This window comes from Dromiciops gliroides, chromosome 3 (assembly GCF_019393635.1).
Source record: "Dromiciops gliroides isolate mDroGli1 chromosome 3, mDroGli1.pri, whole genome shotgun sequence".
Classification (NCBI taxonomy): domain Eukaryota; kingdom Metazoa; phylum Chordata; class Mammalia; order Microbiotheria; family Microbiotheriidae; genus Dromiciops; species Dromiciops gliroides.
The window spans coordinates 566,620,964-566,645,574 of NC_057863.1; the positions used below are offsets into that span (position 1 = coordinate 566,620,964).

A 24,611-nucleotide genomic window follows, 5' to 3' on the forward strand; every position below is an offset into this window, starting at 1 on the left:
GACTCCAAGTCTCCATAAACTTAGCCTTTTGTGCTTCAGGTAGCAAAAACAAAACAAAAACAAACAAAATCCCCAAATATCCTGCCACCTTAAAGGAAAACTGGCACTGTCTACATAAAGTAGGTTCTGCTCTTGTGAAACAGTTGGAATCAATAGGTATGCAGACTCTTAGTCTAGGCCCACTGTGTCTTGGGGCATGAAAGAAGGGACAGCCAGTGCTAGAACGTATGGCCATATTTTTAATGTCTTCTGGTGGTCAAGTCTCCACAAGCACCAGAAAATGGATTATATAGGCCCTGAGTTTCTCCTCTTGTTGGCTGCTACCTGACTTTGTGCAATTTCCTGAAAGTGCAGTGGAAATTTGAATCTATCTGTGTTGATCCTTCCTGAGTTTAAAAATAAGATTTTCACGGGAAAGAAGAAACATTTTCAGGTAAAATGAGCCACTGTTGTTTGTCTGTGGCTTCCATTAACATAAGTATGTGAAAGTCAGCTTTGTTGAGCAGATGTTAGAAACATAAAGTCAGCCTTGTCTGCATCTCTGCACAAACTTTCAATCACCTTCGTGTAGGGCAATTTACCAGGTTCATATTTATGTATATGCAAAAGCTTGGCTAGCAATTTTATTAGAATAAGTAGATATTAAAATCTAGAGCTATATAAGAGCCTCTGACAATAAAACCCTTTTCCTTGGGTTAAACATTCAGGTATTTAAAGTCAAATGTGACAGCCTGCTCGGGCATGTCAGCATCACTGAATCAATTATATCAAGCACAGACTTCCTAGATGTACTGAGTAACCAACTTCATTAAGGATGAAATTGGGAGCCTAATTAAACCCCCACAAGATCAGAGGATCAAAAAGGCAAGAAAAGGGGACAGTTAGTTGGAAATAGTCTGCCTGACATTTCACTGAGCTGAAAGTGCACTATGGAAGGTCAGTTGTGTGTATGACTGAGAAAAAGGTCTGGTATTGTAGCTGGGTATTGTTGAGAGCACTCCTAAGGGAGAATTTCTCAGTTTTCTCATCTGTCAAATGGGAATAAAAACCCTGTACTAGATCTCTCACAGGAGTGCTGCAAGGATCAGATAAGGTAAAATATGTGTAATGGGGAGATTGGCCAACGTGCCATTCGTATGCATGGCTGATGTAATCCTCATTTGGACTTTTGGAATTTTCACAGACATTCTGTGACTGTGTCTGGTCCACTAACTACAAAGAGTTTTTGATTGGCTGTGAATCCAGAACTACAACATTGAAAAGATACTAACAGCCACCAGATAAAGCATGTCTCTTAGACTGGATTTTTCTAGCCTGGCTGCCCTTTGAGAAGGAAGATGAACTTCAATGTACCTCCAGGTTGGGGAGGGACCTTAAGTCCTCTCTCACGCAGACTCAGCATGAAGCTAAGAGAACATGATCCTTCTCTTGCTTCTGTCCCTGTTGTGTTCATTCTTTCCTGCTGAGTATTGGCAACGGCTATAACCTTGTGAACTTTAAAAGGTCAGGAAGTGAGCCACCAGAAGTCTGGGAGCTAAAGAGTTCGCCAGATTTGTCAGAAGCCAGATGGAGGGGACCAAAGTTCAAATGGGCTACTTGATCCAGCCAGCAGGAACAGAGATGTGGACTCATCCAGCTATCAAATGCTGCATTTGGAAACGAACCTTGGTAGTACCAATGCGATGAAGAAAATGTTTTAAATTTGAGCCTATTCTCCTCAAGGACTGAAGTGGTATAGGAGAGGGTGTGCCCCAAGGTGTTGGGGGAATATGTTTGTACTTTATTTTCATAGTAAATATCTCCTTGAAAAAGTTGGTTGATGCTAATTGGTCAAATGAAACTGGAGTGCTAATAATCACTGGTGATTAATAGTGGGGAGAATACATCAAAACAGGCACTTCTGGTTAATGGCATTAAAGAATCTTCACTCCAACCCTTCAAGAATATTCCTAGAACCTTGAGAATATGTAGCCTTGCTCTAGGACCCAAGATTCATTTGTGAGAACTGCAATTTAAATAAGGATGTTTAGAGTTCATATGAGCTATATATGGAAATCACTATGTAAAATGGAAAATGCTCTACAAATGTCAGGCGGCGGCAGCGTCATCATCACCACCACCACCACCACCACTCCTCTACTAGAGTCTTAACCCTGATGCTCCATCATGGCAGGAGCCATGGGTTCATGAATGACTACATCAACACATAGCTCTGGGAGGTCCTTTGACTCTGAAGTACAATCTCTGGGAGGTCTTACCAACCCGGAAAGGCTTCAAGTTCAGGTATGGTTATGGATGAACCAATATCTAAGGAGTAACCTAGATAGGTTTGGAGAGACACCATTAGGAGGTTGGCTCCTGGAGAATTCATGAAACCATAATCCAAGACATGGAGGGAGTTTGGACTTGCATCAGTGGAGAGAGTGCTAAAAGACCAATGAAATTATTAATATTTCAAAGTGTAATGCAGGGATTGAACAATGAGAGCCCTGTCCTTAGAGCATACTCAGATTTGCATATCCTTGTGGGTTATACAGAGCATGTGCAGATATTTCTCAGTTTGTTTCTAATCCAAACCCCTGTGGAGGTTTGGTGAACCTATGTGATGGTGAAGTCTTTTGGTTAGCTATCAAGCTAGATGAGCTAATGACTCGGGAGTCAAAATTGAGTTTGTATACAAAAGAATCAAAATATCTTTTTGTTCTTTTCCTTCCTGCCTGTGAATAAGAAAACTATGGTGAGTTGAAGGGGAAGTTAGAGGCCACCATGTGTCTGTGAACATGTTGCCTTCAGTTCTTTTGTTTTTATTCTTTCTTGATCTTAGGTTAATAAGAAAATAGAGGCCAAACTGACCAGGTTATTAACTTCTGAATGTCAAAAGGTTGGAAGAGTTATCAGAGATCTCCCTGGCAACTGGAGTCAGCAGCAGTGATCACTGGCAGAGGAAGCACCTGCAGATGGATGTATAAAGCTAGTCACTGAAGACTAGCATCTGGGGGCAGCTAGGTGGCACAGTGGATAAAGCACCGGCCCTGGATTTAGGAGGACCTGAGTTCAAATCTGGCCTCAGACACTTGACACTTATTAGCTGTGTGATCCTGGGCAAGTCACTTAACCCTCATTGCCCCACAAAACACACACACACACACAAAAACCAAAACCTAAAGACTAGCATCTTCCAAGTCAGAGCTTCTTATGATGAAGATTAATGCTGGCTATGGACTCTAGGAAGACACTGACAGAGAACTCAATAGAAGTGAAGTGGAAGTTCATGAGAACTCCCCAAAGGGAGGAAAGGGCTCCCCAGGCCCAAAGTTTAGGAATATTCCTAAATCCCACATGTTCTCTATTTGTGTGTGACTACCTTTGTATTTTAAGCCTATTTTTCCTGAGGACATACTGTGTGTTAGGGGAAGTTATATCCCTTAATTTTGTAACTACTGTTCTTGCTATACCTTCAGTCAATACCTTTTTCTAGAAGCTAATAGAGCTCTATTGACTAATTAATATTATGGAGGCATGCCAGATGGGGGCTCATGAATGGCAGTAGAAAAGCCATAGACCTCAGTGCTACCCCCTTGAATCCTGAGGGAAACTATGGTCAACTGCCTTCTGGGGACCCAACCTCCAATGTGAGCCAGGTAGGGTTAGGAGAGTGAGCCAGAGTGGATGCAATGGAAGTATTTAAGAACTGTTGTTACTATAAAAACTAATATAGGGTCAGACAACCTGCTGCTCAAAGTAATTTATAAGTGCCTTAAGTGATATTGCAATATTTGACTAATTAGCTTTCTTCAACCACTACTGCTTTCATTTAAAGAAGGTACCACTTGGCATGGAAGTGGAAATTGAGGGCATGTCCATCAATTGGAGAATGGCTGAACAAGTTGTGGTTTATGAGTATAATGGAATACTATTATGCTATAAGAAATGATGAGCAGTCAGATTTCAGAAAAACCTGGAAAGACTTAAGTGGATTGATGCTGAGTGAAGTGAGCAGAACCAGGAGAGCATTGTACATAGTAAAAGCAACAGTGATAGACTTAGGTCTTCTCAGCAATATAATGACCCAAGACAATTTCAAAAGACTTATGATGGAAAATGTTCCTCACATCCAGAAAAAGAACTATTGAATCTGAATGAAGATGGAGGCATACTATTTATCTTCCATTGCCCCACAAAAAAATTAAAAATTAAAGGGTAAATCAAAGGCATTGGATTAAACAGCTAAACTTTTGGCACATGGGTACTATCTGCATGAACTCTGGCAAATCACTTAACCCTCTCTGAGTTTGTTTCCTCATTTATAAAATGATAATAACCCCTACCTCACTCGTTGTTGTGAGGATCAAATGAAGTAATGTGTTGTAAGGTAAAGCATTTTGCAACCTTAAAGTATTCTAGGGGCAGCTAGATGGTGTAGTGGATAGAACACTGGCCCTGGATTCAGGAGGACCCGAGTTCCGGCCTTAGACGCTCAACGATTACTAGCTGTGTGACCCTGGGCAAGTCACTTAACCCCAATTGCCTCACCCTCCCCCCCCAAAAATTATAAAGTATTCTAAAAGTGAGATATTATTGTCATTAGTGATGCTTATACCCCATGGCTGTGTTCCGTTCCCACCCCACTTCAGACATGTTTCTCCTGAAGGGTTTTACTCTCATTCTCAATCAACCTTTTAGTCTACCCATCACAGTGAGTGGAGATTAATGATAATAATGACAATTTACATACATCTAACACTTTAAGGACTGCAAAGCACTTTACCTGTGTTGCCTCATTTGCTATATTAGTCATTCATGGCAGGTACAAAGGAATTTCTGCAGGCTAGTGAGTGCTAATCATTGCAAAATGTCACAGACATCCCTTCTGAGGGAATGTAGTCTTGAGACTCAGTAAAGTCCTCTCTGTCCCAGGGCTCCTGTGAGCTAAAGTCCTGCCCAGGTCATCTTCCCTTCCTTATACATAGAATCCAGGTGATAACAGTAATGATGGAGATGATAGCATATATACACATATATTCTAGTTTAGCTAGAGATATAAGGAAACAAGTCACTGCTCATTATGGCATTTATTTTATAGATATGTGGATTTACCCTATTTATAATTGATTGTATCAAGGCAAAAGACGCAGTACTTATGTTTTGCATGACTGCACATATATAACAAACAAACAAAAAAAAGACAGTACTTAAGTGGGAATACCCAACTCCAACTGAAGGGGTTCCAGATTGCAGACTGGATAGATTTTAAAGCCTTATCTGATGGGACAGGCCATTTCTCTGCCTTGCACTCTTTTGTTGCTTAATCTTGTGGTTAACTAGTCACTAATTATCCAAGTCCTGAGGATTTAGTAGGGTAGGTCACTGCTCCCAGAAGATATAACAATAACAAAGGCAGAGAGAAGCTGCTCAACTTTATAAACTTATAAGGAGATGAGCTTTCCTTAAGGGGCAATCGTCCTACACAAGAGTTCGAACATGCCTTATTAACAACCTTGTTTTTAAAGACTGGGGCATGCCCATTAATAGGATTATAGTTTTTCAGTCTTTGTAGTCATGTCTGACTCTTTGTGAGTCTGTGGCTCTCTGTCCATGTTTTGTTTTGTTTTTTTTTTCTTGGCAAAGATACTGGAGTGGTTTGTTATTTCCTTCCCCAGTGTCAAACAGAGGTTAAGTAAGTTGCCCAAAATCATAGGACTAGAAAATTTCTGAGGCTGGATTTGAACTCAGGTCTTCCTAATTCCAAGGCCAGTGTTTTATCTACCACCAGCTAACTGCTCCATTAATAGGATTGTGTGAACAAAAGGGGATAAATTGATTGGATTGGGCTATTGGGGACTGGAACCAACTTTTGTGTTCGACCTATATAAGGGGATTTTTCAGTGGAACGACATCACACCTCCTTTGGAGAGATGCTAAGACAGGTGAGTGCAAACCTGAGAAGCACAGGAAGTCAAAGAGCAGAATGAATGAATGGGAAGAGGGGAAGCCTGTGCATCCCTACGCCTCCCCCATGAGCGCCAATAATAGCAGTGAAAGGCATTAGCAGAAATATTCAATCTTGTGGCCTGAGAAAAGTATGGGGACACATTCTTAGCTTCCTAGATAAAGGAGGGGATACAACTTGGATGATGTCAAGTTCTCCAGGCAAAGGAACCTCTCTGGTCAGAGAACCTCAGCTCAGCACCCTTGCTTGGTCTGAAGGACCACTGCCAACTGCTCCCCTAATGCCATGCCTCCTGCCCTTCCTCCTGCCACACTCTGGGTTGAACCCAGGTCCATCACCCTTTCCTGACCATAACTATCCCTCATCACACCTTATCCCACTTGATCAGCCACCCAGGTAAGTGACAGATCCAGAAGAGACTCAAATCTCTCTGAAACCCATAAAGACTGGGCTTCTCTACCAGTCACTATTATCCCTATGACTGGTATTTCTCTGTCTTAGCAATAATTAATCTGTAATCATTTAGGAGAAAACTCTCCAGCTTCTTCCTTATATTCTTTCATTCTGATTCTCCCTCAACTCAACCCCATCCATGTGTCCATCCAACCCTGCCCTCTCCTCTCACTGTGATCCCTACGATTCCCTTTCCAGAGTGAACAAAGCCCTTCAGTTTGGACCTCTTCCTCATACTTTTTTTCTTTCTTTTCCCTCACAGAGACCTGGCTCCCCTCCAATGACACTGGATCCCTTGCTCTCCTTCTAGCTCTGGCTGTACCTTCTTTCATATCCTGTTCATACTGTTCCTGGAAGGGGAGTGAAGAGACTCCTTGCTCCCCATTGTCACTTCCAGACTTTCCTTTTGCCTCCTTTACTCTGTACCCTTTCCTCTTTTGAGGTCCACATAATTAAAATTTTCCACCCGGGGCAGCTAGGTGGCACAGTGGATAAAGCACTGGCCCTGGATTTAGGAGTACTTGAGTCCAAATCCGGCCTCAGACACTTAACACTTACTAGCTATGTGACCCTGGGCAAGTAACTTAACCCTCATTGCCCCGCCCCCCCCAAATTCCACCCAATAAAAATTAAAGTAGCTGTTGTATACCATCTTCCTAGATCATTCTCTCTCTTTTGATATGGAGTTCAGCACCTGTCTCATACTCTTCTCCCTAACTCTTTCTCTTACACTAGAGGGCAAGCACTCCCTCAAATTCCCTGACCTCCCCTTTCCTCAGCCCCCCCCCCCCAGGTCCCATCATGACCTATTCCTTTACTATATCTCAGGCATTATCTACATCTTGCCATTATCCTCTAAGTGTCCCACTTCTCTCTGACATTCCCCATCTCTGACCACCACCTCCGATCATTCCACCTCTCTCTAGGCTTCCCTCCTCTTACACCAATTCTTTGCCTTCCTCAGTACCTCCACTCCTTCCATCCTTCAGTCTTATCTCAGGTCAGTATCCCTGCTGACTTCACTCTGCTACCTCTCCAATCTCAAACACATAGCCATTTCAACTCTCTATTTGTCCTCTGCTTTTGAATCCATTGTTCTCTTACTGCTCTTATTTTGCCAGACTTCAGCCTTGGATTACTTCCACTCTCTGCCTCCTCTGTTCTTACTCATAAGCTACTGACAAAATCTGGAGGAAACCCCACAACCTTGCTGGGTACATTACAAACTCATGTTATGTTGTAGCAATCCATAACAACTACTACTACTAACATTTATACAACACGAAGGTTTGCAAAATGCTTTGCAATCATCTCATTTTATTTTCACAGTCTTGTGAAGTGGGAGCTGTTATATCCATTTTATGGTGTCAGGAAACATTTATTAAGCCCCCACTATAGAGCTATAGGCACTATGCTAAGTGCCGGGGATATAGAGAAAAGTATAACAGTCCCTGCCCCCAAAGAGCACTACATAAGAAGAAATGGAAAAGCAGGGTGGGCTGACATGGGGGTGGGGTAGGCTGATGAAGTCCTGTAGCCAGGTGGGAAATAATCTGACAAGTATGAGTTACAAAGTTGATTTCTTTCTTTCTTTCTTTCTTTCTTTCTTTCTTTCTTTCTTTCTTTCTTTCTTTCTTTCTTTCTTTCTTTCTTTTTTTTTTTTGCAAGTCAATGTTGCCCAAGGTCACATAGCTAGTGAGTGTCAAGTGTCTGAGACTGGATTTGAACTCAGGTCCTCCTGAATCCAGAGATGGTGCTTCATCCATTGCGTCACCTAGCTGCGTTGAGTTGATTTCATCTTACAGAATGATCAGTTTCTAAAAATCAGCCAGTGAGAAATGATAAAGTGAATTCCCTGGGTGTCCTCTTTAAATGGTAGATTCGGAAGGTGCTCTCCAATGTCCAACCTTCACTCTTATCAAAGGAAGAGAGAGGTCCCAGGGTATGATGTGCTGAGGAACTGTGAGTTTCAGAGTTGACTTCATCTGGCAGAAAAAAAATTTATTTAAAGTTTCGAGTTCCAAATTCTATCCCTTCCTCCTCCCTGAAGCAGTAAGCAATCAGATATAGGGCATACATGTGCAATTATGTAAAGCATTTCCATATTAGTCATTTTGTATAAGACTCAAATAAAAGAAAAAAAAATGAAAGAAAGTGAGAAATAGCATGCTTCAGTCTGTACTAAGTCAGTATCAGTTCTTTCTTTGGAGATGGATATGCATCATTAGTCCTTTGGGATTGTCTTGGATCATTATATTGCTGATAATAGCTAAGTCACAGAATGAGTAATTTTTACAGATAAGAAAACCAAGGCAGAGTATAAGTGACTTGCCCAGAATCACACAGCTAGTGTTTGAGGGAGGAACTCAGGTTTTCCTAAGTCCTGGTCCAGCTCTCTATTCACTGAGCCATTGAATTACCCTTTCTATAGCAAGGCAGTCCTTTTATTTTTAATGGATTCCTTATTTCCCTCCTCACAGAAGCTATCATTCCACTTTCTCTTTCTTGTTCAAAATGATATACTCCTTCTTCCGCCTCTCTCCCCACCTCAGCTGAGGACCTTGCTTATGTTCTTGAAAAAACTGAGACCATTTGATGTGAGCTGCCTCTTCTCAGATTCTTTTCATCTTAATGTAGCTTGACATCTTCTCCCTCTGTGGTTTTCTCCAGCTTTCACAATGAGGTAGCCTTGCCAAGGTCAATCCCTCTGCATATGCACTTGATTCCATCCCCTCCCATTTTTTCCCTTGATGACTGCATCACTAATCATCCCCTCTCTCTTGAATCTTTAACCTCCCCCTATCAACTGGTTCCTTTATTACTGCTTTCAAACATGCCCACGTTATGAAATGGAAGCCGAGGGAGGGAGCTGACCAATCAGAAGAGCAGGCTTCAGGGCCTCTACTCTTTCCTCTCTGGGTTTTTAGTGATACTACTTTGTCCTGGTTTGCCTCCTCCCTCTCCAAATGCTCCTTAGTCTTTTTTGCTAGCTCAGCATGTTAAGAGTTCCTTGTCCATCTGTTCCATGTAACTTACAAAGAGAGATATAAGTCACTCATTTCATTAACCACCATGGCTAACAATTCTTTTACCCTTAAAGAAAGCTTAAGAGAAAGCATTTAGCACAGCCAACATCGATGCATTAGGTCTCTTTTATTCAATTACTGAGATACAATTCCATAATTTAGTTCTCTAAGAAATGGTGCACCCAATGACCAACAACAACTAATTGTTAAATCCCCAGAAGTACATCTGAATTGACTTTGATCATTTACATATTCTGTGATCCTTTAAACTTAATTTTACAAGGATTTCAAACTGCCCCTAGGTTATAACATGTCTTCTATCATGGTACTTGTGGGGAACAAAAATGAATCAAATTGCTTGATTTTACATATTTTTTACAAGGTGGTCAGCCTTTGGTAAAAATTAGAAGTGAATGTTCACAGGCAGTAATTTTTTGAATAGAGTTCTCTTTTCAAAAGTTCTGCAGACGTGGTAACTTTTATAATTGTGAGATTACTTGTATATGAAGCTTTATGCATTCAAGTATTTTGCATGATGTCTGATGTGATCATTAACAAAAGTTGCGATGAAGTAGTAGTTATGATCATATCCCTGGAAAAGAGAACATAAATAGATGATCACTGAGACAGCTAATACATAGGCAAAGTAATGTTGAGGACTAAAAAATCAGGTTCATTCCATCCAGTTTGTTTGCTTGAAAGAAGTTCATAATAAAAAATAAAAGGATTTCTACATACATACTTTGAAGTTTTCATATTAGATTTAAATCACAATATACTACTTTGTAACATTTTAAACTAAAAATGAAGAAAAAAGTTAGTATTCCACAGAGACTGGCTTATATCACCATTTCATTAATATGCTAAGGGAAGAAGATATCAGTCCATTAATGAAGTTTCATATCCTGTGTGGTTTAGAGATGTTGCTGGCATTCCCAAGAACCATGATATCATTTAGTGGAGATTCATAAACATGGAGAAGAAAGAAACTGAATTTCAAGCTGGAAAAGGGAGACACCAATCAATAATGAAGTGACTCTCAAATTATGAATATGAATGTAGAAAACAAAAATCTGGAGTAAACAGACATAGACACACAAATAATATCTTTTCCTAGATAGCAAAGGTATCTTAGTTCTATAATTCTGGGGGCAGTTCTAAAATCTCATAATTTTCGAATAATGTTGAGACAAAGATACAAAGCAAATAGGTATTAGTTACAACTCACTTACACAACTGAGGTTGGTCCCAAAGAAGAGATACAAGAAGACACCTTCTCTGCTCCTTTGAAGAGGTGGTAGTAGTGGTGGTAGTGGTGGTGTGGTGTGTGTGTGTGTGGAGGGGGGGGGTAAGGAGGGTCCACAGGTGTAGAATATTGGATATAACATCAGATCTGAATATATTAATTGCTTTTATAGAAATTTATGATATAATTATTTTTAAAAATCAGACAAATCTAATTTAAGGGAGTTAACATATCAAGTGTGGCCAAAATATATCATCATGGAACTGGCAGACAAATGTAAAAGCCAAGAAGAGATTTTATTTTATTCAACTAAAGCAATCAAGATACATGTGAGAAAAAAAATGGCACTGGGAGACATGGTCATGGGAGGGGGGGAAGGTTATTGAGAATAGTTTCCTAAGGAAATTTCACCATCTACTCTGAAGATAAGGCTCTGTAGGAAATATGTTGAATTACAGACTCAAACAAGGAACTTCTTAAAGGTCTGCTAGAAATGAAATGACTTTCTGGGGTCCTATGATACTATTGGGGGTCTTAATCCCTCATTGTCAAATGAAGTTAAGGGCAATTTAGGAAGGGTTTTCCAGGTTTTCAGCTTAATCCTAGTTTCTATTCAACAGCAGAAGTCTGATCAGAAAAAGTAGGAGAGCAGACACTGAGTAAGCTCAACAAACTGAACCATATGGAAAAAAAACAAACAAATAAAAATATCACCTGGGTCTTCGAGTCCAGTTACTAATCCCTAGGAACTAAAGAAGATGAGTCAGTACATTTTCTGACTCTTGTACCAAGCTATAAATTTCTGGGAAGCAGCAACTAAGAAATTCTTCTAGATGAAAGTCATGGAAGTAACTCCAAAGCAATCCATCTTTTCTTTTCCCCAGACTATACGTGGAAATTAATCTGAATAGAGTGTTGCCTTATTAGGATCAAGCCCTGGATTATTTGGTTTCACATTTCTGTGTCTAGACAATAAGAAAAACCTTTATCTAGGTCACAACTGATTAGAAGGATATAAAGCTAAAACAAAGAAAAACAATATATAGGAGAAAGCTGTCTGGATAAGTAGACAAGATTCCGGAGAAAACTGAAAGGGAACTATTTAAACTTAGGTTTTCAAGGCAGTGGGATGTAATAGAAAGAGCATGAGGTGGAATCAAAAGAAGAGACTTGAGTTCAAATCCTGTCTTTAAACACTTGCTGACTATATCATGGACAAGTCTTGACTCTAACTTCCCTGAGCCTTAGTTTCCTTATCTGTAGAATGGACTTCACAGGGGTAAAGAAAAAGTTTTGCAAATCTGAAGACACAATCCGAATGTGAATGATGTTTTTTCTTTTGCAGAACGGCAACATGTGTCACCTATCAGTCACTCAACAAACATTTGTTAGGCCCCTTGTGGGTGCCAGGCCAGACACTGTGCTTGGCTTTCTCAAACTCGAAGAACATACCTTGTGCAGTAAGAGATTGTGTTAAGAAGAAAAGTGTAATCTTCTTGGCTAGCCCACTACTCCGTGTTTCCTTGTTAGTTGTCTCTGCTTCCCCAAAGTTGCCTCAAAGGAGCCTATTTCAAGATCTGTGTGAGTCCAGGCTTATTTCTCCCTTGCTAGTTAAGGATACATTTCTCTCCCGGCCTATTAAACAAGTAAGTTTAGGAGCAGCAGGAGCACTTAAAGAACCCTGTTTCTTTGCACTTGGCCCATCTTCCGGACATAGGGGAGGGGGCAGGACATGGTTTTCCATCTCTTGCTTTGGGTACAAAAAGCAATCAAATCAGAACTACCATTCCTGGAAAGAACCTGTCAATCAATTGGCCTCCATTATCCATTCCTGTGACTTCCGTGAACAAAATGCCACTCCAAGGCCATTGCTTCCCTCAACATGTCACCATTCCCAAGTAGAATGCAAGTTCCTTGAGAGCAAGGACTGACTTGCCTTTTATAATTCTTTCCCCCAGTGCTTGGTACATAGTAAGCATTTAGTAAATCCTTGTGCCTTGTTTAATCTGAGATTCCTCTCTGCTTAGTCTGTGTGTCTACCTCATCTCTCACCATCAAATAAATGGTCCTTTTTATAGAGTCTGCTTCCCTTGGCAGTTGTGGGTTTTTTTCTTTTGAACTAGCCCTGCTTTCCACTGTCTGCCTTTTTAATCTTTCCTGGACTATTTCTATTCCTCTCCAGACCAAGTGCTACTACTTCTGCATCACTGAGCTATTCCATAAAGAGGGGGCACATATGTGTCCTTCTAAACCTCTGAGAACTTGCAAAGTTAAGATTTCAGGGAGAGGCTATTAATCATAGACAGATGTATCTTTGTTTGTTTTTTTTTTTTTAGTGAGGCAATTGGGGTTAAGTGACTTGCCCAGGGTCACACAGCTAGTAAGTGTTAAGTGTCTGAGGCCAGATTTGAACTCAGGTACTCCTGAATCCAGGGCCGGTGCTCTATCCACTGCGCCACCTAGCTGCCCCTGACAGATGGATCTTAATGAAGGAAATGGATATGCTTGCAGGGCAAAGCATTCTAAAAAAAAGTATGGATTTTAAACCCTGCTGTAATTAAGATCAGCATCTTACTCTACAATTCAGTAAACATTCAACAGAATTTAATAGACATGGAGTGAGCCAGAGTGCTAATACCTGTGAATCCTAATGGAAATAATCAAAGAGAATTCTACATGCTACCTAAAAATTTCAAAATTCAAAGCAAATACCTAAACTTTCATAAAGTAGTATTCTCAGTAAGCCTGGTACCTATAAAGTCAAGAATCTACCTTTCTGGGGGAAAAAAAAAAAGGAAATGCCTTATATAAGGAAACAAGAAAGATTAATTTAAGGAACTAAAACATAGAATATATTAAGGAGACATCCTGAAAAATATAGGATGGTTAAGTCAGTCAATAAATATTGTAAAGCACATACTATGTGTCAGAAATGGTGCTGAGTGCTAGGCATTAAAAAAAAGGTAAAAGACAGTCCAATTCTCAAAAAATTACCAGTCTAATGAAGAAACAACATGTAAACAACTATGTACAAGCATGATATATATATAGGATAAATTAGAGATAATTACAAGAGTAAAGGCACTAGCATTAAAGAGGATCAGAAAAGGCTTCTTGTTTGTAGAAGGTGGGATGTTAGCTGGATTGCTGAAGAAAGCCAGGACAGCCAGGGAATGGAGATGAAGGGACCAAGTTATGAAAGGCTTTGGATACCAAACAGAGGGTTTTATATTTAATTCTGGAGCTGATAAGATGCAGCTGGAATTTACTGAGCAGGAGGGAGATATATGTGAGAGATGTAAAGAAAGTAAAATCAAAAGGCCTTGGAAAGACATTGGGATATGAGGAATAAGAGTGAAGGTTGTGAGCCTGGGTGACTGAGAGGATGGTAGTACTGTCAACACTAAGAGGGAAATTGAGAAGAAAAAAGGGTATGGGGAAAAAGATAATGAGTTCAGACTTAGATACGTTTCATTTAAGTTGTCTAAGGTCAAGATGTCCAACAGGCAACTGGGATGCAAGACCGGAGAAGCCGATTTGAGAACCATTAGCTTAAACATGTTAATTGAATCCAAGGGAGCTAATGAAATCAAGTGAAATATCACAAAGGGAAAAGACATGCCAGGAGTCCTGAGGGATGCCTATGCTTAGTAGGTATGACCTGGATGAAATTCCAGCAAAGTAGACTGAGAAGAGATGATCAGATAGGTAGAAGAATGAGGAGGAAGTAGTGAAACAGAAACTTAGAGAGAAAACAATATCAAGGAGAAGAGGGTATTTGACAGTGTAAAGGCTGAAGAGGTCAAGAACAATGACAATTGAGAAAAGATCATTAGATTTCACAATTAAAGGACTGTGAAGAGAAAGATTTGTGTGCCCCCCCCCCCAACTAGTTTTAAATTTAGGTTGTGAAGGGGAAGACGAAAAAGCTGGAAGAGGTTCTGGTGACTTTGCTGACTATCTTACTTTACCCCTTGGTAAATTTCTCTGCCAGCTAGACTATTTTGTACCTATAAAATGGCTGTAATGAAATTGCTTCTGTTCTGTGTCATTAAGGGGGCAATGCTTTCCTCTTCCCCCACAATACACTTCAAAAGAAAAAGTCTCTTCCAGCAAAATTCTATTTGAAACTAAGCTTTAAAAAAAAAATCATATGCTTTTTCCTTCACTCAGTTCTCAAAGTGGAATCAGTATTCTAGGCGCTATATTGGATGCTGACACTGAAAGGCAATGTTTTCCTTCATCTCTTCAAAAGCCCTAAGAGTTCAGAAATGAATCACAGATTAACTCTTCTAGAAGGCTCTTCATAGAAAGGGAGGAAAAAGACTGCTTGTGTTTCTCATTTGTAGATGGTGGGAATCTCTCCACTAAGTCCTCTTCTGGAAGTAGAGAAGTAACTTAGGGTTTTCCAAGGCCATGCTTGTGGAATGCAAGCTTGGGAACATCCTACTGAGCCAGAAATGCTTAAAAATTAAGGCCATAAGTGATGGACCTACCATCTTTAGATGATCCTGTCAAAGTCTGGACAAGGTTGGAACTTTTTTTATCCATTCTAACCCTCAAAGATTATCTACTTGGCTGTCAACGGGTTTCGATCTGCACTGAGAAGAGGGTACTCACATTAACAAAATCAAGAGACCTTTGAGGGGTAATCAAGATTGTTGCCCATATTGGCAGAAACAGCCTTTGATGTACTACAACCTAAGTACTTTGGACACCAGAGAAAATTGCAAATCCCTCCCTCCTGAAGCCTCTCAAGACAAGACATAATTGATGGCAATTGCCTCACTTCTTGGTTATTGAGCTTCCTTTCTCAACCCACTTTGTGTAACTTCAACAACTGAAAAACAACAGTTCCTAGGCCCTGCTCCCAAGATACTTTTCCAGTTTTTAGAATCCTGGATTCTAGTCCTTGTTTTGCAATAAATCACTTAATCTCTCTGAACCTGGTTTTCTTCACACTGACAAAATAAGGGGGACTGACTAAATTACAGTTGTCTATAATTTTAAGCAGATCAAGTTTTCCACCTTTCAGCAAACCAAAGTCAAGAGAGGTTTTGTCTGGGACTCTGGTTCAGGAGTCATGGCCCAGCACATTCCCATTCATTTCTTTATTCAATTACAGAAAGCGTAAACAAAACCTAGTTTAGACTGTGCAAGTCAGACTTACTCTGATCTTGCCAGAATGAAAGCCTAGGGGAAATGGTGTCTAAGCTAAACAATGAATTAGGCCATAGCAATTTCAATGTTTTCTTACTGTGGAATTGTTGAATGAATACTTTATCTTGGCCCTGGCCTAAGTCTAGACTAATAAGTTTCTTAATTGTCAAGAAGAAAGATATTTGGAAAATAATGAGTTTCTCCCTTCACTGATCCCTAAATCTTTGCCACTTCCACAATCTTCCAAAGTTCTAAGTCTTTGAAGGCTAACACTTTTGTAGTCACATCAGAATTTCCTGGCACAGTCCCTGGACAGAAAAGGTATCCAATGCGATTATTGCCAAGAAGTGTAATCTATTTAGAAACATACAATCTGCTATACCACTTATGGCTAAACCTCTCCAATCCACTATTTATAGATTTACTTTGATCAAAACTGAAATACCTGGTGGCCTGATTGATAAGATTTAAAATATTTAAATGAATGACTATATGTATTTTTTCTATTCTTAAAGAGAAATTTGAATAAAAAAAAATTAAATCAAATATAATTCCCTTCTCTCTGGGGCAATGCACCAGGTGTCTCTGTTTTAAGTTTCTGGAAAAAAAAATAATTTTTTTTTCACTGTAACAATATATTTGTAAATTGTGTTAATATTTGGCATACATTTTTTAAAGTAACCTTATTAAAAGAATTACCTAATGGAACTAGGGTTTTATGGTTCATTTTATAGTCAATAAAGCATGCTTTGTGCTTTTAACAATTAAGATTATGTAGCATAATTATTTTCCATCTTCATTTTAAAATTAAAATGGTTTGCCCATTTTGTGTTTCGAAAGGTAAGGGGGGGCAGCTAGGTGGCACAGTGGATAAAGTACCAGCCGTGGATTCAGGAAGACCTGAGTTCAAATCTGGCCTCAGACACTTGACACTTACTAACTGTGTGACCCTGGGCAAGTCACATAACCCTAATTGCCCTGAAAAACAAAAACAAAACAAAAGGTAAGGGAGAAAGGGAAGGAAATAAGCATTTATTATATTATGTGCCAGAGCAGTAGTACAGTGTATAGAGTGATGGGACTAAAGTCAGGAAGACTCATTTTCCTGAGTTCAAATCTGGCCTTAGACACTTAGTAGCTGTGTAACCTTAGGCAAGTCATTTAACCCTTGTTTGCCTCAGTTCCTTATCTGTCAAATGAGCTGGAAAAGGAAGTGGCAAGCTACTCCAGTGTCTCTGCTAAGAAAACCCCAAACAGGGTCACAAAGAATTAGACATGACTGAAATGAATGAACAACAGCAAAAAAACATGTTCCAGGAATTGTACCACGCACATTTTTTAATAGATATCTATCATCTCATTTGAACCTCCCAACAACCCCAGGAGGTATGTACTGTAATTCCCACTTTACAGTTGAAGGAATTGGGGCAAACAAAGGTTAAATGATTAGCCCAAGATCACAGAGCTTGTGTCTGAATCTAGATTTGAACTGGGTCTTCCAGACTGCAGGCCCAGCACTCTTACCCACTGTACCAGTAGAGGACTTTTTCAAAGCATATGAATTAAACAAAGACAAAATACTTTTCATCTCCTAATTGGCCTCTCTAATTCCTCAAGTCTCTCCCCCTTTCCAATCTCTCCTCCACACAAATGCCAAGCACAGGTCTGACTAGGTCACATCCCTGATCAATAAGCTCCGGTGGTGCCCCACTTGTTGGCTTCTAGGATAAAATACAAACTCCTTTATTTGGCAATCAGGTCCCCTCACAAACTGGTCCCAATCTTATTATAAATGACTAAATTCATATACTCTCTGGGCTTGGCAATATGGCCTCCTTATTTCTCATGTGGCACCTTCTACTTTCTGTTTCTAGGCCTTTGACATTCTTGTCCTCCATGGCAGAAAGGTGCTTTCTCCTCACTTCTGCCTCTAATAAGCTCCTAGTTTCTTTCAAAGCTTAGCTCAAGGGTCACATCTCCTACAAGGGCCCTTATTTGAGCCCCTCGAGCTGCCAGCAAACCTCCTCTCCACATTACCCTGTATTTACTTTGTATATACCTTTATGTATATGTGTTTTTTCTCCATAAGAACCTAAGTCCTTTGAAGACAGAGACTATTTCCATTTGTATCTGAATCTCTGGCCCCTGGCACAATGCCCAGCAATAGCAGACTCTTAACGAATGCTTGGTGACTGACTCTTATCAAGCAGAGACACATGGTAGACAAGGGCAACATTAACTGGGAATGTAACCTCATTTGCAAAGTGTCATGCGGGAGGATGATGGAAGATCATGTATTGGGGCACCTTACAAAACAGACAAGCATACTGGGGAAGAATGTGTGCAGAAACCTTTGCTTGAGCCGGCCTACAGCAGTCCAAGGAAATTTAGAGACTAAATAAAATCAACAAACAAGCAAAAGGGAACGGATCTACTAGCATTTCTCTAGTGACCTGTTTTTATCATTAGTGCCAATGGAATGATCCCCATTAGGCTGCTATCACCCCAGGCTCCAGAGTGCCACCTGAGGAAGCAGAAATGGCAGACAAGAAGATAAAGCCAGGAAGCCCAGTATACACAGACAAAAATTCACAACAGAAGAAATAATTATGAAAGGAATGAGATATCAATCTTCCAGGATAATCAAAGAGGAGAAAATAATGAACTGGAAAAAAATTATGAATAGTATTATTACCAAAAAAAAATCATTTGGAAAGGCTATTAGCAACTATAGACCCATAGTTTCTCATTTCTTTAAAATCTTTATGAGAATGATCTATACCAGCATCAAACTCAATAAATAAGGCTTCCTGTGGGACACATATTGACTATTAAAATATAATGTTACCAGGGCAGGTAGGTGGCACAGTGGATAAAGCACTGGCCCTGGATTCAGGAGGACCTGAGTTCAAATCCAGCCTCAGACACTTAACACTTACTGTGTGACCTTGGGCAAGTCACTTAACCTGCACTGCCCTGCCAAAAACAAACAAACAAAAAATATATAATGTTACCAGGGCAGCTAGGTGCCACAGTGGATAAAGCACTGACCCTGGATTCAGGAGGACCTGAGCTCAAATCTGACCTCAGACACTTGACACTTACTAGCTGTGTAACCCTGGGCAAGTCACTTAACCCTCATTGCCTCAGGGGGAAAAATAATAATGTTATCTATTTTATTGTATTTTAATTTATTTTGTTATATATTTTCCAATTACATTTTAATCTGGTTCAGTCCATACTCAGGATTGTTGCAGGCAATAGACGCCTACAGGCCACATGTTTAACATCTCTGGTCTACACATATATGAGGGTATCCTTGGAAGATAACTCACACAGAAGCCAAATGCAAGAAGGATGACTCTGGATGCATCAGTCTGTAGGTTACCTTGTGCTGACTATATACATCAAGACCCTGAACACTACAGGGCCTCTTCCATGAGACTTACTGTAACTACTCAAAAGAGATTGTTTTATACACATAAAACTAAATGGATAAAAGAATGATTATTGTCTCAAGACTATTATATACAATTGGATGGGGAGCCCATTCAGGACTGCCCATATGTTGTATGTGTGTGTGTTGGAGAGATAACTGTTGATGAGTAATGAGCTAGGTCCAGAATTGAATAGAAGAAAGCAGGCTAGATTTAAGCCAAATCACCCCAAGGCATGACAGGAAATGACGGATTTGAGAAATTACTCAATATGTCCAATGATTCCTAAGCTGTTTGCTGACACAAGCCCTTGTTTTTCAAAGGTCAACATTGATTTATTGATACCACAGGGCTGCAAATCAGAGAACACCACAATCTCTTGATAAATCAAAATTGCTAGTCACATAAAAGGCAATGAAGAGACACTGAGTAAGGAAGTTGCAGCACATTACCAACTGTTAACTGTCACATAAGCAGCAATGTAAAAGAAAACATCCATGAAATGTATGCTCAGAAAAAGAGGCTGGCTGCTTATGTGACAAGAAAAAAAGATAAGTGGTGAATAGTGCAAATGCTGCCCTGGTAGCCACGGAATGCCAAGAGAGCGAGACAAAGACCTTGAGAACACTGTGCAAATCCTACACAACGTGGGGTCAGGGAGTCATTCCCAGGAAGGCACAGCTGGTCATGTATTTTCTACATCAGCAGAGAGGTGATACAACTACTATAATATGGACACATCACATTTTTCAATGTTAAAAGGGCCCCTGCCAAAATACTCACAAAGGCTGAGAATCACTGCTGTAGAGAGGACCAAATGGAGCCCATGGACAAGAATATGACAGCATGAGAAGACCTAGATAGATGGCCATCTGCCCCAATGGAGAGAGTCAACATTGACATCAAGGAGCTCCTTCCAAAGAGCCAAGTGAATAATGAAATAAGATGGGTGGAAAACATGAACTCATATTACTACATATTTACTTCATACTCTTAAGAGGATATAAACATGAAGACTACTCCTTCAAAAATATAACCTAGAGAGATTTCCAGATAGAAAGAAGCAAAGTGTTAATAAAAACTGATTGAAATTATTATTACTGACCTCATTTACTTACATTTCGGAGAGGGAGATATCTTCCCTCTGCTGACAGTACTTATTCTATCTCTTTGCTTAAGGTAGGTAGGTGGTACAGTAGATAGAGCACTGAACTTGGAATCAGAAAAACCTGAGTTCAAACTGACCTCAGACAGTAGCTGTGTGACCCTAGATAAGTCACTGTAAAATGACTTTTACTCATCTGTAAAATGGGGATAATAATAAAACCTACCTCCCTGAGTTCTTATGAGGAGAAAATCTAATAATCTTTATAAAGTACTTTGTGACCCTTTAAGTGATACATAAAAGTTTATTATTATTAATAACTGAACTGTGCTGAACTATATTTAGTTTTACTTTCATGCCCTAAGAAATACTTCTAAATCCAAAGAAGGAAAAATCTTGCTAAAGAGACAACTTCCTCCTTTTTATACACTAGGCAGCCAATAAAATATTTTTGTTTGACTGAAAGTCATTTATTTTAACCATGATAGAATGGCTCAAGGTAGGAATCAGAGGAAGGTTAGAAAGAGTTAATCCAAACTTCTAGCTTTTACTTGGTCAAGTTTTCAATGTAGCTATGTGACTTATTTTTATGGTGTCAACTATATGGCAGTAGTTCAAAAAACTATGGCTACTTCTTTCACACAGTATTTCTTAACCATCAAAAATATCTATTTCCCTAAATGATCTCTACATATTATTTGACACAGAAATTATTGCAACCCAATGGGACATTATTTTTCAGATGTGCCTTAAAAGAAATACACCAGAATTGTTGGGGAAAGACATAACTCAAATTCAGATCAAAGAAAAAGCTCTAACAGTGCTTTGTGGGTTTTTTTCTTTGAGTCAGATCATGGAGCACATATTCAAGAGAAATCATTTGCTAATACTTGCCTCTTGCAATCTAAAAACAACTGGAATTTTCCGTTCTGCACAGGCAGCTATAAAGTTGTCAGGAAGTAATTGCCCATCTTTAAGGAATTGGTCATCTTTGCCTTGATCAATTAATATGTCCAAGTGAGAACCTGGATAAGACTTTACAAGACGAGTAGCATCATATGCCTGTAAATAAAAGGAAAATTTCAAAACTAATTTTTACAGTGCTTAAAAGAGAAGATACTCTGAAACATGAAGTACTCTGGTGACAGTATATCAAAGCAAGCCACGTATATTTAATGCTACTACTAGTGTGAAACAGAAATGAAAAGCAACCTGGATTATAAAGCTGATTAAATCTGAAATGTGCTTTTAAGTCTAAAGTGAAGGTCTATATATCTCGATAACTTATAAGGTGTTGGTTAAAAAACCTCCTGGATTTAAGTTCCTAGTTTCTAGATTCTTCCTTGCTTTGATTAATCCTACTCACAAAAGCAAGGATCATCTTCCTGAAGCACTCTTTGGCTCACACCTTCCCCTTGTAACTTTATAGCAACTCTTAGTCACTTCGCAAATCCAATAAAAACATCAAATCATATTAAAAGATATTTCTAATCCCTTTATTTCCCTGCATACCTGGATAGTCTCTATTCCAACCAAAAACACTGCTATCCCTTCTACCAACCCCAGAAACACACACTAGTATTCTTCCACTTCCAGGCATATTGCTTTTCTTTCTTTTCCCCTCTCCATGTATGAATAGGCAATTTCATTTATTTTTGTGCATATATATCTATATCTATATACACACATCTATATATCTGTATCTATATCTATATCCCACATACAAATCTGTCTCTTAGGGAAAAAAAACCCCAACTAACTTCTTCATCAGGAATTTTTCATTCAAATCAGCACAAATGTAATTAATAAAGAAGCCCCATTTACATATCTAAGTTCTTGTCATAGACTGACTGAATACAAATCATTGCCACAGACACAGTAAAAAGGTGGTTTAATCTAAATTTTACAAGAAATAATAGAATACAGACTTTTTGTAATAGTAAGAAGTACAAATTGCATTTTCATCATTAGGGACTATTAATGGAACATCCTCTTCTTAGGGTATCTACTATAATTAATCACTGTTTAAAATCAAATTTTTCATCATATGCTTATTCTACTATGTAATCTATTCCTTAAATTTCAATAGATCTTGAAGCATGGCTAGGCATGTATAATTTAAAAAAGATTTTAATATATCAGGTATGAATTATTTAGTACCTACCTCCCACTTACTTTGATCTGACCCTAAATATCCACTGAAGGCCTTCTTCCCCCAAGGACAGAGCATTGGATTGCAGATTGGAGAGAATGCTGACACAGACTACAGAAATAAAGAAACCAAGTTTCAACACCGGTCATTTTGGAAGGCAATATTTGAACTGACACATAGAAAATGATTTAGAAGTTACTGACTCATGAAAAGGTTTGTGAACAATTTTCTTGAAATATTTTTGGCTTTTATTGTAAGAGCCTCAAGGGCCAGAGCAGCCCACTGAATATTCTGGGAGGCTGTTAGTAAAGTGTGGGTGCTGAAATAACATAAAGCAATAAATTATTATTCATCAAATAAGTATATTAAATAAAAGGAAGTTTATGTTTAGCACTTTTCCTTCTGTTGATTTTGCCCACCAAAAATAAATTAACTTGTTGAGATATTATAACAGATTCTTGGTGAATAAATAGCATTTAATTTTGAAATACTCTTAAGTGCTATTAAGAAAGATACATTGGGGGCAGCTAGGTGGCGCAGTGGATAGAGCACCAGCCCTGGAGTCAGGAGTACTTGAGTTCAAATCCGGCCTCAGACACTTAACACTTACTAGCTGTGTGACCCTGGGCAAGTCACTTAACCCCAATTGCCTCACTAAAAAAAAAAAAAAGAAAGAAAGATACATTGGAGTTTTAAGTAGCATCATTACTAATATCGGTACAAACTTTTCAGTATTATTTTGAATTCTATACTAGTAGCAAACATATAACAGCAATCATTTACCATGTTGTTTTATATGGGCTGAAATTCAGAGGAGAGATATTTTTATGATTAAAAGAATTTATATTTTATTATAAGAATTTATATCTTATACATAATCTTATAGTTTCTATTAGATCTAACAATTTTTTTCAAAACATGAAAAATGTAAACATGTTCTATTTTTGCATTAGGGAATAGAAAACTGCTTTAATGTATACTGAAAAGATGTTTGATTTTTTAAAAATCCACCATGACAGGAAGCTGGTTCAATTTCAAAACAAATCTTGCCAATAACAAAATATATCTTGCTACAGCAAGAAGTCTCTATTAGAACTATTTTCATCTCTGAATCAGAGATTTGGAATAATTTAGTAACTAATACCTTGGGGTTGGGTATAGATTAAATGGACCATGAAAGGCCTATGATTTTAAGGCCAGAAGCTGCCAGCTCAACATGGTCAAGGAGTCAAAGCACAGCAGAGTATTTTTCTTGCCAAGGACCACATTTACAGTTTTCTTTGCAACTCCCCACAGCACACTGCTCTCCATCGTATAAGGAGCTGAACACAGAGGCTTCAAGGTTACTAACTGACAACAAAACATACGGAACAGACTAAAGAGAAAGTTAACACTCTCATCTAAGGAATTTAGACATAAAAATATGTCATTGAATAAAGAATGCCTACTGATATCATATAAAAGGAAAAGTGAATTAGACTAGAAAATAAAGTTGACACTTAACTGAAGTCACTAAACAGTTAAGATTTTTACGTGTTGAAACTAGTTTAATTATAGCCATTAAATTTAATTAGTTGTATTGTCATTTAACATGAAGTCATTATAAATCGCTAAATAAAACAATAAAGACTCCCTAAACTATTACAAATGAGGGCAATTCCTCCTAATTCAGAAAATCTGAGTTAAATTTACCAAGTTGTTTCTGATAGAATGGTAGTGGTAGTTAGGACACTCAGATCATTAGTATCTCAGAATTAATTCCAAATAGATAAGATTTTTAAATGATGAAAGCTGACTATAAATAAAAATAAGGAAAAAAAATTAAAGTGTAAAGAGCAATGCATATTAAGACAGAGGGCCTGGGTTCACATGCTGCCTATGCACCTTAATATCTATGTGACCTTAGGCAAATCACCTTGCTGGGTTCCAGAGTCATTATCTAGAAAATGATTCCACTGGAGTAGATGATCTCGAAGGTCCCTTTCAGCACTAAATCATATTTTACAACATTTCTGGTGAATAACTAATAAAATAGATTTATTTCAACTTAACATGAGTACACGGTGGGGGAAAATGTGTTTT

General features: G+C 38.8%; 1 protein-coding gene across 3 annotated transcripts in view; it reads right to left on the reverse strand.

Moving 5' to 3' along the window:
• Positions 1–9,537: 9,537 nt before the first annotated feature.
• The window catches only part of ESD (esterase D), a 34,434-nt gene continuing 19,360 nt past the window's right edge, over positions 9,538–24,611 (reverse strand). For all 3 annotated transcript variants that reach the window (XM_043996747.1, XM_043996745.1, XM_043996746.1), the window contains 3 exons: positions 22,542–22,640; positions 21,272–21,439; positions 9,538–10,021 (listed from right to left, as the gene is read on the reverse strand). In XM_043996747.1, coding sequence (XP_043852682.1) covers positions 9,941–10,021; positions 21,272–21,439; positions 22,542–22,640 — 348 coding nt within the window. In that variant the 3' untranslated portion in view covers positions 9,538–9,940. The remainder of the gene's footprint in view (positions 10,022–21,271; positions 21,440–22,541; positions 22,641–24,611) is intronic.